The sequence below is a fragment of the Symphalangus syndactylus genome, chromosome 11, assembly GCF_028878055.3.
Source record: "Symphalangus syndactylus isolate Jambi chromosome 11, NHGRI_mSymSyn1-v2.1_pri, whole genome shotgun sequence".
NCBI classification, from domain to species: domain Eukaryota; kingdom Metazoa; phylum Chordata; class Mammalia; order Primates; family Hylobatidae; genus Symphalangus; species Symphalangus syndactylus.
In genome coordinates, this window is record NC_072433.2 from 26639620 (window position 1) to 26655872 (window position 16253).

The 16253-nt window shown below is 40.1% G+C and overlaps 1 protein-coding gene across 11 annotated transcripts in view; it reads right to left on the reverse strand.

Moving 5' to 3' along the window:
* Positions 1-16253, reverse strand: part of CBFB (core-binding factor subunit beta) — a 76517-nt gene that overhangs the window by 16419 nt on the left and 43845 nt on the right. For 5 of the 11 annotated variants that reach the window (XM_055297982.2, XM_063611796.1, XM_063611794.1 and 2 more), the window contains one exon: positions 1914-2040. The exons of 1 other annotated variant lie outside the window; for it this stretch is intronic. In XM_055297982.2, coding sequence (XP_055153957.1) covers positions 1914-2040 — 127 coding nt within the window. The remainder of the gene's footprint in view (positions 1-1913; positions 2041-16253) is intronic. 5 more of the 11 variants (XM_055297980.2, XM_055297983.2, XM_055297984.2 and 2 more) reach the window with 1 other exon arrangement.

Here is a 16253-nt window from a genome sequence, read left to right on the forward strand (position 1 = left end):
CTCTTCTTCAAACACATTAGTTCTTATCTTGATTATTTTTGCTAGAATATACTTTTTTTTTTTTTTTTTTGAGGTAGGGTCCTGCTCTGTCATCCAGGCTGGAGTACAGTGGCATGATCATAGCTCCTGCAGCCTTAAGCTCCTAGGCTCAAGCTATCCTCCTGCTTCAGCCTCCTGAGTAGCTAGGACAACAGGCATGTGCCACCATGCTGGCTAATTTTTTATTTTTTTGCAGAGATGGGGGCTTGCTATTTTGCCCAAGATGGTCTCAAATTCCCAGCCTCAAGCAATCCTCACACCTCAGCCTCCCAAAGTGCTGGGATTACAAGTGTGAGCCATCACATCTGGCCCTAGAATATAATTTTTAAAGAAAATCTGTATTTCTGAACAATTTATATATACTTTGAATATTAATTTTTATAATTGAGGTCTGTTTAAAGCAGAGTACAATTTTGTGTAAAAAAATTAAAATTCCATTGTCAATTAAAAGACACATCAAAATTCAGAAACCAACATGGTAGATTTAAAAAAGCGGGGGAAAAAAGATCAAATTTTAAAACTGGGAAAGACTAAACTTCAATGGGTACTAAAACTAAAGAAACACAAGAAATAAATTAACTATAAAAATCGAAATAATGGGTCGGACGCAGTGGCTCAAGCCTGTAATCAATCCCAGCACTTTGGGAGACTGAGGTGGGTGGATCATGAGGTCAGGAGTCCGAGACCAGCCTGACCAACATGGTGAAACTGTGCCTATACTAAAAATGCAAAAATTAGCCGGGCATGGTGGTGTGCACCTGTAATCCCAGCTACTCAGGATGCTGAGGCAGGAGAATCACTTGAACCTGGGAGACAGAGGCTGCAGTGAGCCGAGATCACGCCACTGTACTCCAGCCTGGGCGACAGAGCAAGACTCCATCTCAAAAAAAAAAAAAAAAAAAAATCGAAATAATGATTACTTTTGAGCAGAAATCATGAGAAAGTCATGATTAGATGTATATATGGAAGGGGCTGCTGGGGTAGCTGTCAAAGGTTTATTTATGTATTATTTATTTATTTCCTAGAGACAGGATCTCACTTTGTCATCCAGGCTGGAATACAGTGGCACAATCACTGCTCATTGTAACCTCAAACTCCAGGGCTCAAGTAATTCTCCTACCTTGGCCTACCAAGTGACTAAGGCTACAGGCATGTGCCACCACACCCAGCTAATTTTCTTACTTTTTGTAGAGACAGAGTTGCTCAGGCTCAAAGTTTTATTTTTTGACCAAACCGTGGTTGTAGGGATGTTAACCTTATAGTAATTCATTGGGCTATAGATTTTTTTATTTATTATTATTATTTTTAAAAATTTATCCTAAGTAAACCAGCAAAGGAAGCTATAGATTTGTTAATGTTGATTTCTGTTTCTGTATTTTACAATAGAAAGGCTAAAAGAAAAAGTTTAATTCCGTTCTTTGAATAGTTTGAAAATATTAAATTTTCCTTTAGTTAAAATCACACAAATGACCGACAATTATAGTTATAAAATCAAGACAAATATTCATAGAAAAATGGAAAGTAATATTATTCCAGAGTTTTAATAATGTTCTAAAAATATGCAGTCTATGTTAATATAAGCTGATTTTTACAAATAATTTGAAAAATAAGAAAACAAAAGAGGTGAGATTTTGGGTAAATGAATTAAGAGAAAATATACCTTATTATAGTAAATGATTTTTATGAAGACCAATGAATGAGGAATTAATGTACAACTTTAAAATTAGAATAAATTTCTTTACAGCAATTATATTTAATAAATACAAAGTCAGAGAGTACAACTTTTTAAAAATGAAAGACAAAATTAAACTATTAAAAAGCATTATGCACAAAAATCACAAACACAGCCTGAGAGTTTGGGGGAAAGTACTAACCAGTTACTGCCAGCAGCTGTGAAACTCTCACCTCCATTTCCTCCCGATGAGACCTGTCTCTATCTTCAAATTCGCGTGTCCTTCTCCGAGCCTCTTCAAAGGCCTGTTGTGCTAATGCATCCTCCTGCTGTCAGAATACATGAAACACCTATTTTAATTTTGATTTATAAAAAAAAAAATACAAGATTTGGGCTTTTTTTTTTTTTTTCTTAAACAGTGGCCAGGCGCAGTGGCTCACACCTGTAATCTCAGCACTTTGGGAGGCCGAGGCAGGCAGATCACTTGAGGTCAGGAGTTCGAGACCAGTCTGACCAACATGGTGAAACCGCATCTCTACTAAAAATACAGAAATTAGCTGGATGTTGTGGTGCATGCTTGTAATCCCAGCTATTTGGGACGCTGAGGCAGGAGAACAGCTTAAAACCCAGGAGGCGAAGGTTGCAGTGAGCCGAGATCATGCCATTGCACTCCAGCCTGTCTCAAAAAAAAGGAAAAGAAAAGAAAAGAAAAAAAAGAAACAGCATCCTGCTCTGTTACTCAGGCTGGAGTACAAGTGCAGTGGTGGAATCATAGCTCACCGCAACCTGAAAATCATAGGCTTAACCCCATTACAGCAATTCTCCTGCCTCAGCCTCCCAAGCAGCTGGACTACAGGCACGCACCACTGCGCCTGGTTAATTTTTTTTTTTAGTTTTTGTAGAGACTGGGTCTTGCTATGTTGACCAGGCTGGTCTCAAACTCCTGGCCTCAAGAGATCCTCCCGTCTCGGCCTCTCAAAGTGCTGGGATTACAGGTGCAAGCCACCTTGTCCAGCCTTTTTTATTCCGACGGAAACAAACAGCAGAGTATTTCTGAAACATCAACACCATTAAAAAAAATGTCAGAGGTACTTTTAAAAGAAAATTTCAGTATTTCACATTTTATGCTACACCTTGGAAACATGTCATGTTAATCATATTCTAACAATTGAATATGCTCTTCCGTTTTCTTTACCTACTTAATCCTACTCATCAAAATAAAATCTTGATCAATACAATATTTAAGGCTAAAAAATGTGGTAAATACTTCTATCATTTGGGGAAAAGAAAGGCTCTATGAACTAACGCCAGAAATATAAATGAAGATGAACAGCACTGACTACACAAATGTTGGAAACTTCCGGACAACAAAAAGCAAATAAAATCTCAAGGGAAATTATTAAGGAAAATATATTTATTAACATATAACAAATCTGTCTTTTGCCAGTTAGTGGCTAAAGATCTGCACATGAAGGAAACCCAGATACCTCAGGACTCATTGTGTCTAAAAAGGTAACCAACTTAAACTTTCTCCTCTACTCTTTTTTGGTCTCTGTTGGTGGCACAATTTTTTTTTCTGCGAGAAATCTGAGCCATCATCTTTGACTCTTCACTCTCTCCTTGTCTGCACAATCAATCAACCGCTAAGTCCTACCCACTTGATGTCCTATACATTTTTGGAATCTTCAGTCTCCTCTTCATTCCTATAAAAAATTTCCTAGTTCAGGCCCCTAAAATCTCACTTGGACCATTGCAAAAGTCTCCTCAACAGTCTCTCCTTGCTTCCATTTGGTCACTCCTCAACCCAATCTACCACACAGCCATTGGAGTATGCCTTTAAAGCACAATCTGACCTCAATGCCCCCAACTTAAAAAAGCTCCCTCACTGCATACAGCCCAGGATGCTTGGCCTTTGCCGCCACACACTTCTGAATACTAGATTTTTTTTTTTTTTTTTTTTTGAGACAGAGTCTCATTCTGTTGCCCAGGCTGGAGTGCAGCAGTGTGATCTCTGCTCACTGCAACCTCCCAGGTTCAAGCAATTATCTTGCTTCAGCCTCCCGAGTAGCTGGGACCACAGGTGTGCATCACCATGCCCGGCTGGTCTCGAACTCCTGACCTCAAGTGATTTGCCTGACTTGGCCTCCCAAAATCCTGGGCTTATAGGCATGAGCCACCGTGCCTGGCCAGAATACCAGGATTTTTGATGGTACACTTGAAGAAACTAAAAGATCCGAAACAATACCAGAAAAGTCATCAATACTACTCACTTTCCTAGATTCACTGCAGCAAGGGGTGGCCACGTAACTCAGTTGTAGCCAATGAGACAGAAACACAAGTCACCTAATGGGGCTTCCAAGAAAGTTTGAGACATTTCACCATTCCACCTTCTTAGGAACTGATGCAGTGCTCAGAGATGCAGCAGCCATCTTGCAAACATAATAATGAGGACATAGTCACACAATGAGCATGGTACAGCAGCAAGATTAAAAGACCTCATATCACGTCGGGGTCAAAAAAAAAAGACCCAGGGCCTCCGATAACATAATTAAGTGCTATACCAGGCCTGTGTACTGCTGGATATCTTGTTCTGTGTGATAAATCCTTTATTTGTCACTGTCAGTGGGGTTTTCTAATACTCAAAATTTTCAGTGACAATGTCTATAACGTAAACAGAATGGAAAGATGTAATCAAATTCCCATTCTTATGATGCACTTACTAGCTTTATAACCCAGGGCAACGTTATTTCATTTCTCTAAGCCTCAGTAAATTCACATGTAAGAAAGGCATAGTAATACTTTATAACAAGACTGTTGTAAAGATTAAATAACACATAAAAAGTGCTTAAGCATACTGACAGCATTCAGTAAATGCTATTATTCAACGAGCACTTATGGATACATAAAATTCAAACATTTGACTGAACATCATAACATGGACCTACTATATTCTCAGGACATACTATATGAGCCAGAGGTATCTGCAAAAGAATGCTGTTCCCAATTTCCCACGGCTTTCTATGCACTTAGGTATCAACTGGGACACATCTGCTGATGACAGGAAAAAACTGTGGGCCTGGTGTGGTGGCTCACACCTATAAGCTCAAGCACTTTGGGAGGCCAAGGCCGGTGGATCACCTGAGGTTGGGAGTTCAAGAGACCAGCCTGGCCAACATGGTGAAACCCCGTCTCTACTAAAAAACAAATACAAAAAATTAGCCAGGCATGGTGGCAGGCCCCTGTAATCCCAGCTACTCGGGAGGCTGAGGCAGAAGAATCACTTGAACCCCTAAAGGCGGAGGTTGCGGTGAGCCGAGATCACTCCACTGCACTCCAGCCTGGGCAACAAGAGCAAAACTCCATTTCAAAAAAAGAATAAAAAGTATTATTATTAATATTTGCAGCAAAATAAGCCTGGAGATATTTAGTAGCCTTCACTTTCTTGTTCCATCTTCTGTTTTGATCTTTTCTTTACTCTCTTTTTTAGAGAAGGGGTCTCACTCTGAAGCCCAGGCTGGAGTGCAGTGGCGTGATCACAGCTCACTGCAGCCTCAACCTCCCAAGCTCAAATGATCCTCCTGCCTCAGGCTCCCAACTAGCAGGGACTACAGGTGTGTGCCACCAGAGCTAATTTTTAAATTTTTTATAGAGAGATGAGGTCTCGCTGTGTTGTCCAGACTGGTCTTGAACTCCTGGTATCAAGTGATCCTCCTGCCTCAACCTCCCAAAGTGCTGGGATCACAGGAATGAGCCACCGTGCCCAGCTTGTCTTGGTACTTTCTTTTTTTTTTTTTTTTTTTTTTGAGACGGAGTCTTGCTCTGTCCCCCAGGCTGGAGTGCAGTGGCGCAATCTTGGCTCACTGCAAGCTCTGCCTCCCGGGTTCACGCCATTCTCCTGCCTCAGCCTCCTGAGTAGCTGGGACTACAGGCGCCCGCCAACACGCCCGGCTAATTTTTTTTTTGTATTTTTAGTAGAGATGGGGTTTCACCGTGTTAGCCAGGATGGTCTCGATCTCCTGACCTCGTGATCCGCCCGCCTCGGCCTCCCAAAGTGCTGGGATTACAGGTTTGAGCCACCGCGCCCGGCTTGTCTTGGTACTTTCTAATGACATGTGAGATGTATGTGCAGTGAACAGAATTCACACTTTAACAAATGGTAAAATGGAAAGACAATCAGCAATTACCAGTATTATCCTGATCCTTTCCTGCTGCAATCTAACACCTCCCTTTCAAGGACAGCATAAAGGGCAGCTGCTAATAAAAACCACGTGCTCACCCACAAAGTAGGCTCAAATGGCTAGGAACAACCAACTCCATTCAGGTTTGGGTAGGATAAGGTTTTCAGTTCTTCCATCCCCACCAGCCACTTGTTACACTACTAGTCTGTTACTCCAAAGTCTATACCACAACCTGCACAATGTAGCCAGGTGGGGTCATCATAAAACATGGTTGGGTGTAAATGAAATCCATGTGGAAAATAAAGGCTTAGCAGTTCTGTCATAGAGCATACACAGAATATTCTGACCACTCTTGTTGTAGTAATTCTCTCTTCACTGTATTTAAATTGTCTTTATTTACTGACTAAATCTACAACTATATATATTTTACAGTTCGGTACTCTTGTTGTAGTAATTCTCTCTTCACTGTATTTAAATTGTGTCTTTATTTATTGTCTAAATCTACAACTATATATATTTTACAGTTCGGTCGGTAACACTTACCTTTCTGCAGCAGAGTTTAAAAACTGGAAGTTCATGCTTAATTAAAAAATTAAGAATCAAATTTGTTTCCAAGAAAGTTGATGATGAACATCTAATTTGCACAAAATATCGACATTTACTATTCTCTGTGGGGACCAGAATATCACTGATCACATGAAAACCAAAAGAAATAAATCTGCTGAAGGAGCATCAGTATTTACATAAAAGACAATCAGTATGTGCAGCTGCAAATGGTACATTTAACACATCAATCTGTAGCACGTAACTTTTCACTTAAATGACTCTTCCAAATTAATTTCACCCACATTTTTGTGCATATGTAAAAAGTAAAGCTGTTTATACGTTGCTTCATGAACAGAAAAACCTTGCAAACAAAAAGACACTGATTTTACAGCAGTGTCATCAGGTACTTCAAATAGAAAATTCATCAATTCCAATAATGGTTCAATTTTTCTAATCCAAACATGGAATCAAATAAAACTTTGCAAGGTCATTATATTGAAGGTGAAATATTGTTTTGTGATTGCCAAAACAAAGTCATTTAAAAAGTACAACAATGAAGATAAAATTGTTGGCTTATATTGGTAATACAAATGTTGGTGGAACACATATTGTATAAGAAAATACCACTCTCATTGAATTAGAAATCTACTAGGAACTAGTAGTGGTACACATATAATTTATAACTGCATCCAAAGAAATGAAACATTCTATCCTTTAGAAGTTATAGTTTATATGACTTACAAATATCTTTATATATCCATAGTTAAAGTAACTGAACTGCAGAATTTTGACAAAGCTGATGATGAATTAAAAAAATAATCTCATGACAGTACACACTGGATTTTTAGAAAACTTGAGTCTCAAGAACTATGCTAAAACCAACCTAGTTCCTACAATAATACTGACCTTCTTTTGGTAAATGAGTCTTTGTAGTAACGTTTTGTTTAAAATTAGTTGGAAATCTCTGATTATTCAATGGTAAATTGCCAAAATCTTCATATTTTTCAAGCTTTTAGAGAATTATATTAAAAAAACCAAGTGTGGCAGATCACCTGAGGTCAGGAGTTCGAGACCAGTCTGGCCAACATGGTGAAACCCTGTCTCTACTAAAAACACAAAAATTAGCTGGGCGTGGTAGAGGGTGCCTATAATCCCTGCTATTCGGGAGGCTGAGGCAGGAGAATGGTTTGAACCCAGGAGCCGGAGGCTGCAGTGAGCTGAGATCGTGCCACTGTACTCCAGCCTGGGAAATGGAAAAAGACTCCATCTCAAAAACAAACAAACAAAAAACAACCAAGTGTGTAAAGAACACATTCAAACTTAAACTAAAAGATGAAAATACAATTTAAATTTGAATCTTTATAACAGTACTCAGAAATATCTTCATTTATAGAAAAACCTTTGAAATATTTTATTGCAGTATTTTACACATATAAAAAAAGTGTATGTATCTTAAGGCTATGCTGTCCAATATGACAGCCACATGCCACAGATGACTACTGCAAACTTGAAATATGAATAGTCTATTGGGTACAGTGGCACACACCTGTAGTACCAGGCTGAGGTGGGATGATCACTTGAGCCCAGGAGTTTGTGGTATAGCGAGACCTTGTCTCAAAAAAGAAAAAAAAAATTAATATCAGTTGAGAAGCAATGTAACTAGACTATACACCCTGAATTTCAAACACTCATTACCAAAATAATATATCTCAATACATTTTTATATCGGTTATATGTTCAAATAATACTTTTGGGTATACTGGGTTAAATAAAATGTAAAAATCACACTTGTTTCTTTTTCTAACTTTTAAAATGGGCATCTAGAAAATTTTATTTTTTTCTAGAAAAATTTAAATTACAGTATATGGCTTATATATTAATTCTACAGGACCGCACTGTCCTAAACTCAGCTTGATAAATTTTCACAAATTGAACTCGCCCATATAACTAGAGCCATATGAAGAAACAAAACAGTATCAGCATCCTGGAAGCCTCCTGCTCCATTCCAGTAATTAGCCCCCTCCACCCAAGAGGGCACCATAACCCTTACTTCTAAAGCATGTGTTAATGATGAATAGACTTTGGGCATTTCGGTTTCTGTGCTGCTCTACCCTGTTTCCCTCCTGTTCCTAGAGGTGACCACTATCCATAATTTTGTGAATACTACTTATGGCTTTCCTATTACCAAGAGGCGTTTTGCTTAATTTTGCCTCTTTTTTACTTAGTATAAAAAGAAACAAATGGGGGGAAAAACATGTATCGGTTTTACCTGATTTTGTACTTTTACATAAATCGATTCATATAACATGTGCTGTTTTTTAAATCATTTATTTTTTTGAGGCAGTCTGTTGCCCAGGTTGAAGTGCAATGGCGCAATCATGGCTCACTGCAGCCTTGACCACCTGGGCTCAAGTGATCGACCTACCTCAACCTCCCAAGTAACTAGGACTACAAGTGTGTGCCACCATGCCTGGCTAATTTTTAAAATTTTTTTGAGACGGAGTCTAGCTCTGTCACTCAGGCTGGAGTGCAGCGGCGTGATCTCGGCTCACTGCAACCTCTGCCTCCTGGGTTCAAGCGATTCTCCTGCCTCAGCCTCCCAAGTAGCTTGGACTACAGGAAGCCACTACCATACCCAGCTAATTTTTGTATTTTTAGTTGAGACGGGGTTTCACCATACTGGCCAAGCTGGTCTCGAACTCCTGACCTTGTGATCTGCCCACCTCGGCCTCCCAAAGTGCCGGGATTACAGGCATGAGCCACTGCACCTGCTCAATTTTTAAAAATTTTTGAAATTTTTAAATTTCAGGCTCTTCAACTCCTGGCCTGAAACAACCCTCCTGCCTTGGCCTCCCAAAGTGCTGGGATTACAAGGGTGAGGCACCATAACTGGCCTGTTCTGTACCCTCAATATTTTCGAGGAACTCACACATATTGGTGTTAGTTGTAGCTTTTCATTCTCATTGTATTTGTGTGACCACGCACTTTATAAATTTCACTGTTAATGGCCATTTGCGCAGTTTACAATTTCTAGCTATTACTAATAATACTGTTATAAATGTCCTAGCACATATTTTCTGATGAATATGCAAATTCACTCCTGTTGCCATCATGCCTTGGAGTAGAACTGCTAGATCACAGTGTATATGTATATATGCATGCGCAGCTTGCACATTTACAGCCAGTTTTCCAAATGTTGTGCCAATCTTACATAACCAACACACCAACTGCTGCTCTATATTCTTGTCAATGTTTGGTATTGTCTTTTTCATTTTAACCATTCTGATGACTGTGTGGTAGTACTGTAGTTTTAATAATTATTTTTCTGATGACCAAGAAAGCTGAATCCTTTTCATTTGCATAGCCTGTTTGTGAACTGCCTGTTAAATGTCTTTCGCCAATTTCTTTTAGGTTGTCTGTGTTTCCTTTCAATGAAAATATTTTCTCACTGAAATGTAAGAGTTCTTTATATACGCACACACACACACATATATATGTATTTTTTTTTTTGAGATAGAATCTTGCTCTGTTGCCCAGGCTGGAGTGCAGTGACGTGATCTTGGCTCACTGAAACCTCTGCCTCCCAGGTTCGTGGGATTCTCCCGCCTCAGCCTCCTGAGTAGCTGGGATTACAGGTGTGTGCCACCATACCTGGCTAATTTTTGTATTTTTTAGTAGACATGGGGTTTTGCCATATTGGCCAGGCTGGTCTCGAACTCCTGGCCTCAAGTGATCTGCCCACCCTGGCCTCCCAAAGTGTTGGGATTACAGGCGTGAGCCACTGCACCTGGCCTCTACATATTTCATGTAAGTCCTTTGCCAGAAAACATTTTCCACCACTGTTCAAGTTGCCTTTACATTCTCTTAATACTGTCTTTTGATAAACAGTTCATGGTTTTGCCATAATTCGTTATTTATCCATTTATTTACAGTTTAGCATCTTTTGTGTCCTGTTCAAGTTTTTGCCTACTCCAAGGTCACAAAATGATCTTCTCATTTTTCTTTAAAAAGCTTTACTATTTCGGCTCATGCCTGTAATCCCAGCACTTTGGGAGGCCGAGGCGGGTGGATCATGAGGTCAAGAGATCGAGACCAGCCTGGCCAACATGGTGAAACCTCGTCTCTACTAAAAATACAAAAATTAGCAGGGTACGATGGCACGCACCTGTAGTCCCAGCTACTCGGGAGGCTGAGGCAGGAGAATCACTTGAACCCGGGAGGCAGAGGTTACAGTGAGCTGAGATCATGCCACTGCACTCCAGCCTGGTGACAGAGGTAGACTCTGTCTCAAAAAAAAAAAAAAAAAGCTTTACTGTTTCACATTTTATAAACTGCTATCCATCTGAAATTGATTTTTGTGAATGGTATTAAGCGGCTCTGATATATTTTCCCCTCACAGAAATGTTTTATTGTCCCAACGCCATTTATTGAAGAGACCTACCCCCTGCCCCCCAACCCTTGTCTGCACTGCAGTGTCACCTTTGTCTTTGTTTATTGCTGGTATATAGAAATGTAACTGATGGTTACTGACCTTGTATTACATCTAATGCCCTGTGAAATTCACGTGTTAGTTTTCTTAATAGTTTGTAAATTATCTTAGATTTTCTAAGTACATGAATCTTCTGCAAATAACAGTTTGGTGTTTTTTTTTTTTTTTTTTGAGATGGAGTCTCGCTCTGTTGCCCAGGCTTGGAGTGCAGTGGCACAATCTCGGCTCACTGCAAGCTCCGCGCCTCCTGGGTTCACGCCATTCTCCTGCCTCAGCCTCCCAAGTAATTGGGACTACAGGTGCCCTCCACCATGCCCGGCTAATTTTTGTAGTTTTGGTTGAGACACGTTTCACCTTGTTGGCCAGGCTGTTCTTGAACTCCTTACCTCAGGTGATTTGCCCGCCTCAGCTTTCCAAAGTGCTAGGATTACAGGCATGAGCCACTGCGCCCGGCCTCATGTTTTTTTGAGATGGAGTCTCACTCTGCTGCCCAGGCTGGAGTGCAGTGGCACAATCTCAGCTCACTGCAACCTCCACCTCCTGGGTTTAAGTAATTCTCCTGCCTCAGCCTCCTGAGTAGCTGGAACCACAGGCACGTGCCACCATGGCTAATTTTTGAATTTTCAGTAGAGATGGAGTTTCACCATGTTGGCCAGGCTGGTCTCGAACTCCTGACCTCAAGTGATCCACCTGTCTCGGCCTCTCAAGAGTGCAGGGATTACAAGCATGAGCCACTGCATCTGGTCACATGTCTTCTGTTTCTTTTTGGGAAAAGAATCTTGGATGGAATTCCATTTTTAACTGGAAATGATTTGATTCTGAAGTAACTGAACTTGGCAAAATTTTCAGAAGAATGATAGAGACAGAATCATAAATAGAGACAGCTTCGACAGGTATCGTCTTATACCAAACTTGTCAAAGAAAGGTACTCTGGACAAAAGCAGAGACAACACCTGTGAAAATATTTCAGCTGAAATAGTTATACAATTTAATATTTCAAAAATGGAATTGACTCCCTTCCATTTAGCTCTTAGTTTACCAGATACTTCAGCATTTGTTATAGAGTATTTTGTCAATTTTTTGCATAGTTTACAGACACTCAATTGAAGATGTCAGCAGTTCCAAATTTACTAATATGCAACTCTGAAGCGTATTGTGGGCACTTTTATGAAGAAAATAAAAGGGGCTAGATGCAGTGGCTCATGCCTACAATCCTAGTGCTTTGGGAGGCTGTGGCAGGAGGATCATTTGAAGCCAGTAATTCAAGACCAGCCTGGCCAACATGGTAAGACCTCATCTTTACAAAAAATAAAAAAAATTAGCCAAGCACGGCAGGAGCTCGAGGCTGTAGTGAGCTGTCATTGTACCACTGCACTCCGGCCTGAGCAACAAAGCAAGACTCTGTCACAAAAAAAAAAAAGAAAAAAGAGGCTCATGCCTGTAATCCCAGCACTTTGGGAGGCTGAGGCGGGCAGATCACCTGAGGTCAGGAGTTGAAGACCAGCCTGACCAACATGGAGAAACCCCGTCTCTACTAAAAATACAAAATTCGCTGGGCATGGTGGCACATGCCTGTAAACCCAGCTACTCAGGAGGCTGAGGCAGGAGAATCACTTGAACCCTGGAGGCGGAGGTTGCGGTGAGCCCAGATTGTGCCATTGCACTCCAGCCTGGGTGACAGAGCAAGACTCTGTCTGAAAAAAAAAGAAAAAAAAGAAAAACAAGACCATATTGAAAAATCTATATATTCTTCAGAAAAATATTAGATACAGATATAAATAAGAGACTAATAAAGTGCATAAGTATCAAGACTAAGTATTCTGCTTATTAATCTTAATATTCAGAAGATTAACGTAAAGATATAACTTTTATTTTGCTTTAATGTGCACATGTTATTTTATTTAAAAACATATTTTTGAAAATGTTTTTTGAATGAAACAATTTTTCTAGGGCTAGCAATATAATAAAATCGATTTGTTGGTCAATAAATTTGTGGGTCAAAATGTTACATAATTTCAGTTATTTTAAACATGATCTTATACTTTTAGGAGTAATACAGTGACAATAAGTAATATGGTCACTCTCATCCTGTATCAAATTATATTACATTATGAATGATAAAACATTAACCATGAACTTAAATAACTTTTCAAAAAACTGTTTTTTGGTTAATTCAGAAGAGTTATTTCTGCCTGTGTGATCAGCAGAGAGAAACAAAACCGTGCTGGGCCATGGAAGTGAGGCTGCCACCAGGCTCACTCGCTAGAGATGGGGCCTATTCCAGCCCAGTGAAAGAGGGCTGAAATCCATGCTTTGTGATTTTACACACTACTGCACAAGACAGACATCTGGAGAAGAGTGGAAACCCTAAGTATAAAATGCTAAAGTACAAGCAGTAATAAACAAGAGTCTTCGTTTAGGAACTGTACTGCACGCTAGATACTGTGCTAGGCACGGCCCTTTACATATGTTATCCCATTCAACTGCCCAGAATCTTGTGGGCAGCATTATCCTATCTTAGGAAGGAGAAATCTGAGGCCTGGAGAGATTTAATAACTTGCCAGCATCACACAGCTAGTGTTTTAGTCATCTCAGGATGCCATACGAAAATATCATAAATGGAGTGGCTTAAACAACAGAAATTTATTTTCTCACATTTCTGGAGACCAGCAATCCCAGATCAACGTGCCAACCAATTTGGTTCCCCGTGAGGAACCTCTTTCTGGCATGCAGACATCCATCTTCTCACTGTGTCCTCATATGGCAGACAGAGAGAGAGAGAGAGAGGGAGAGAGAGCTCTCTCCTGTCTCTTCTCATAAGGACACTAACCCTACTGGATCAGAGCCCCACTCTTACGCCTTTATCTAACCTTAATTACCTCCATAAATGCCCTATCTTCAAGTACAGTAACAATGGGAGTAGGGCTTCAACATATCAGTTTGGGGATTGGGTACACAAACATTCAGTTCATAAGAGCCAGTAAGTGGTGGGGCCAGGATTCACATTATACAACTATGAACTCCTGCCCCTAGCGTCTACATTTCATTGCCTCTTTAGTTATATTATCTTGCAGATGACCTGGGGACAAGAGCTACAGGGAAGTACTGATTGCTGCCTAAATAGTTGGAGTCACCTGCTCTGAATTTTTTTTACTATACATTGTATAACTCCTGTTATCATAAGAGTTATGTAACTCCATTGTGATAGCAGTAAACTATCACAACAGATGGCACTTAATTTGTAGTGATATAGTTCAATTTGGGGACTATGGAAATAAGGCTTGGAAAACTCCAAGTATAAAAAATGTTAAAAATTTTAACCTATCATCTTAATAAAATAGTTTTTGTTGGTTGTTTTTGAAACAGGGTCTTGTCTTGCTCTGTCACCCAGGCTGGAGTGCAGTGGTGCAATCTCGGCTCATTGTAATCTCAGCCTCTTGAGTTCAAGCAATCATCCCACCTCAGCTTCCTGAGTAGCTGGGACTACAGGTGCACACCACCACAGCTGGCTAATTTTTTTTTTTTTTTTTTTTTTTTTTGGTAGAGACAGGGTTTTGCCACATTGCCCAGGTTGGTCTCAAAATCCTGGGATCAAGCAATGCTCCCGTCTCTGCCTTTCCAAGTGCTGGAACTACAAGCGTGAGCCACTGCACCCTGTCAAAATACTTTAGTTTTAAAAGTCAATCCAATCTGAATTTTCCTTATATAAATAAAGTCTGCTTTATCACTTCTTAACAGAAAATAGACTTCTAGATTGCTGGTTATTATTTTTCTGAAAGAATTGGAAACTCATTAGCATTGTGGAAATCAGGGTAGTTAGTGCATGGATTCTTTCTTTATTTTTATGTTTAGAGATGAAGGTCTCATTATGTTGCTTAGGCTGGGCTGGAACTCCTGGGATCAAGGGATCCTCCCGCCTCAGCCTCCCAAGTAGCTAGGACTACAGGCATGTGCCACTGGGATGGCCTGGGCCAGACCAAGGATTCTTTCTTAAGAATTTTAACTTTGAATCCTAAACTTTTCACTAGAAAGTTTTAATTTTTTGATCCCCTTTAAAGAAAATTCTTATATTTCCATATATAAAGAACTATATGGGAAGAGACAACAAAGAAACAACTAAGAGTTTCTTTATATTCCTGTTATTATTTTAACTTTATTAAGAAGGTTAATATCAGGCAACAATTAAAAGACATTAATACCTGCTAAGAATCAGGTGCTTTTACATTTTCTTTGTTTTTAAAGAGACAGAGACTCACTCTGTCACTCAGGCTTGACTGCAGTGGTACAATCACAGCTCACTGCAGCCTCAAACTCCTGGGCTCAAGTCTCCCAAAGTGCTGGGATTACAGGTGTGAGCCACAGCACCCAATCTGCTTTTACATTTTCTTTTGGTGCTTTTAATATGTCATCCCACAATTTTCTAGCCTCTATGATTTCAAGAGAAGTCAGCTGTTAATCTTACCGTGGTTCCTTTGCATGATGTGAAGAATCCTCTTTCTTGCTGCTTTCATGATTCCTTGTCTTTCAACAGTTTATAATGTGACTAGGTATGGATTTCTTTGTGTTTATCCTACTTAGTGTCCATTGAGCTTCTTGGACAATGTGGATTAATATTTTTCATCAAACCTGAGAGTTTTTGGCTACTACTTCTTAAAATGTATCTTCAGCCTTTCCTTTCCTGAAACTTTCATTACATTTATGTTAGTATGCGTGCTGGTGTCCCACAGGTCCCCAAGACTCTGCTAATTTTTCTTGTTCATATGTCAGCTCTTATCTACCATTTAGTCTGTGAACTTTTTGTTACTACTGTACTTTCCAACTCCAGAATTTCTTTTTTTTTTTTTTTTTTTTTTTGAGATGAAGTCTTGCTCCGTCGCCCAGGCTGGAGTGCAGTGACGTGATCTTGGCTTGCTGCAACCTCTGCCTCCTGGGTCCAAGCTATTCTCCTAACTCAGCCTTCTGAGAAGTTCGGATGGCAGGCATATACCACAACATTTGGCTTTTTTTTTTTTTTGAGACTGAGTTTTGCTCTTGTTGCCCAGGCTGGAGTGCAATGGTGCAATCTCGGCTCACTGCAACCTCCACCTCCCGGGTTCAAGTGATTCTTGAGCCTCAGCCTCCTGAGTAGCTGGGATTACAGGCATGCACCACCACGTCTGACTAATTTTGTATTTTTAGTAGAGACGGGGTTTCACCATGTTAGCCAGGCTGGTCTTGAATTCCTGACCTCAGGTGATCCGCCCGCCTTGGCCTCTCAAAGTGCTGGGATTACAGGCGTGAGCCAACCACAGCCAGCCTCAACTCCAGAATTTCTATTTGATTCTTTTAA